This window comes from Triticum urartu, unplaced genomic scaffold (genome assembly GCF_003073215.2).
Source record: "Triticum urartu cultivar G1812 unplaced genomic scaffold, Tu2.1 TuUngrouped_contig_5292, whole genome shotgun sequence".
NCBI lineage: Eukaryota > Viridiplantae > Streptophyta > Magnoliopsida > Poales > Poaceae > Triticum > Triticum urartu.
The window spans coordinates 1-1,828 of NW_024115957.1; the positions used below are offsets into that span (position 1 = coordinate 1).

Sequence of the window (1,828 nt, forward strand, 5' to 3'; positions counted from 1 at the left end):
ACGAGAAAGCGGCCGCCGAGGTCAAGGCCCGGGTCGCGGACAAGGGGAAGGGCAAGATGGTGGTCGATGAGGAGGAAGAAGGCGACGAGGAAAGCGACGATGAGGAGGATGACGAGGAGGTCGAGGGAGATGGCGACGAGAGCGACGGCTTATGCGAGGATCCCCTCTCCGAGGTCGACCTCAACAACATCCTGCCCTCTCGGACCCGCCGCTGCGCCCCAGCACAGCCTGGGGCGTACCTGGTGCCACCAGAGGAGGCAGGGGAGGATGACGAGGACGATGAGGACGCAGACGTCGACATGGCTCCCGGGGAGGAGAGCGGCGACGGGGAGGAGAGCGATTAGGGTCGCAGCTGGACTAACTCGCCTTCGTCTCGCGCTTGTGATGCACAGAAATGTTTCTATGAACTGTTCCCTTGTGGAAGTACATTTCTGCGATTGCATCCAGTTTAGGCCTTTAGGTACCTTATTTATGCATCATGAGCGTTTAATTTCGAGGTATGACCTAATTTAAGTGTTTTTATCGAGTAAACAAGTATCACTGCTGGTGCTTCTGGATTATGTTTCCGCAACCTTGGTCTTGCTTACTGAGATAACTAGATCTATTCATGCTGTGTACTTGGACTTGGATGTGCATGTGGATTGTGCCTTTTATGTTGGAATTTTTTGTATCAGGTAGACATAGCTGTAGCCTCGCTTGCAATTGCAATTGGATAACGTTGTCCTGATTTCGCACATTCACAGCTTGGAGGGCCTTATGCTGTCCTTGTTTGATGCATACCATTTTTCTTCTGGAACCGTTGGACTTAACCTTGTCCAGTTAGGTATACATATCATTTATATTCACCCTGTTACATTCTTGAGGTCATATCTGAGCATTTCTGAAAAGGTTCAAGCATATATATTGTTTTGTTGGGGTGAGCCTTTAATTGGCCAGGGAACAATGTTGCATCTTCTGGCGTGTACGTATAGGACCAAGCCAGGGTATGCAGTGTGCTGTGGTTATCCTAACAGTGCATTTTTACTGTCATGCTTTCTTATTTGTTTGATGTGTTGCAGATTGTCCTTTGCCTTTTCTTTTAATGTTGATTCAACCTAGATTGTTCAGCTAGTTGCACCCTTTAGGTCATGCAAGGCTAAGTTTTTTTTCTCTTACTGTCTATTCAACCTTAATACTGTTCAGCTAGTTGTGCCCTTTTAAGCATGGTTGAAGTATCTGTTCTCCTGTTACCCTGAGTGCTCTGTAACTCATCTTGAGTACTACAATTCCTAGCGATGATAGCTATCATTGTATTGCTAACTTGGTTAGGAAGTTAGAATGGTTCATGATTGGATAAAAGAAAAGCAGATCTGTTTGATGCTCCATACTGGGCATCGCCTTTTACACATACCAAGTATTTCCCTTAGTTTCAGTTATTTTAGATCCCTAGGGGATTTATCTCATAGAACTTGCGTTTTTAGTTGTCTATAAAAAAAGTGGTCATATTGCTAATTTAGAAAGGTAGAACATGCATGGGCAAGGACATTGCGAGGTATGTTCTTGCAAAAGGCAGTTGTGCAAGCCTGCAAGGGCATGAAACCATACAGTATTGATGTTTTTGTAGTCAGTTGTGTGACATTAATGATAAACCATAAACTTGTCATCTACTCCCTCCGTCCCAAACTGTAAGATCATTTTTGATACTACGATATTGTCAAAGATGATCTTACAGTTTGGGACGGAGGGAGCAGATGACAGTAGTGTGCCACAATCCCACAAACATGTTAGTCACCTTAGTTTGGCACCTGAATCAGTGATGCAAATAAGTGAACACAGCGTAGAGTTTAAC

General features: G+C 44.9%; 1 protein-coding gene across 1 annotated transcript; it reads left to right on the forward strand.

Annotated features, from left to right (window-relative positions):
* Positions 1-6: 6 nt before the first annotated feature.
* On the forward strand, positions 7-617 carry LOC125529028 (histone H2A.Z-specific chaperone CHZ1-like; the record flags this gene model as incomplete). The annotated part of the gene is given in 1 exon segment (XM_048693438.1): positions 7-617. A coding segment is annotated over 1 exon segment (338 nt), but the record flags the coding sequence as incomplete, so codon positions are not given.
* Positions 618-1,828: the final 1,211 nt, after the last annotated feature.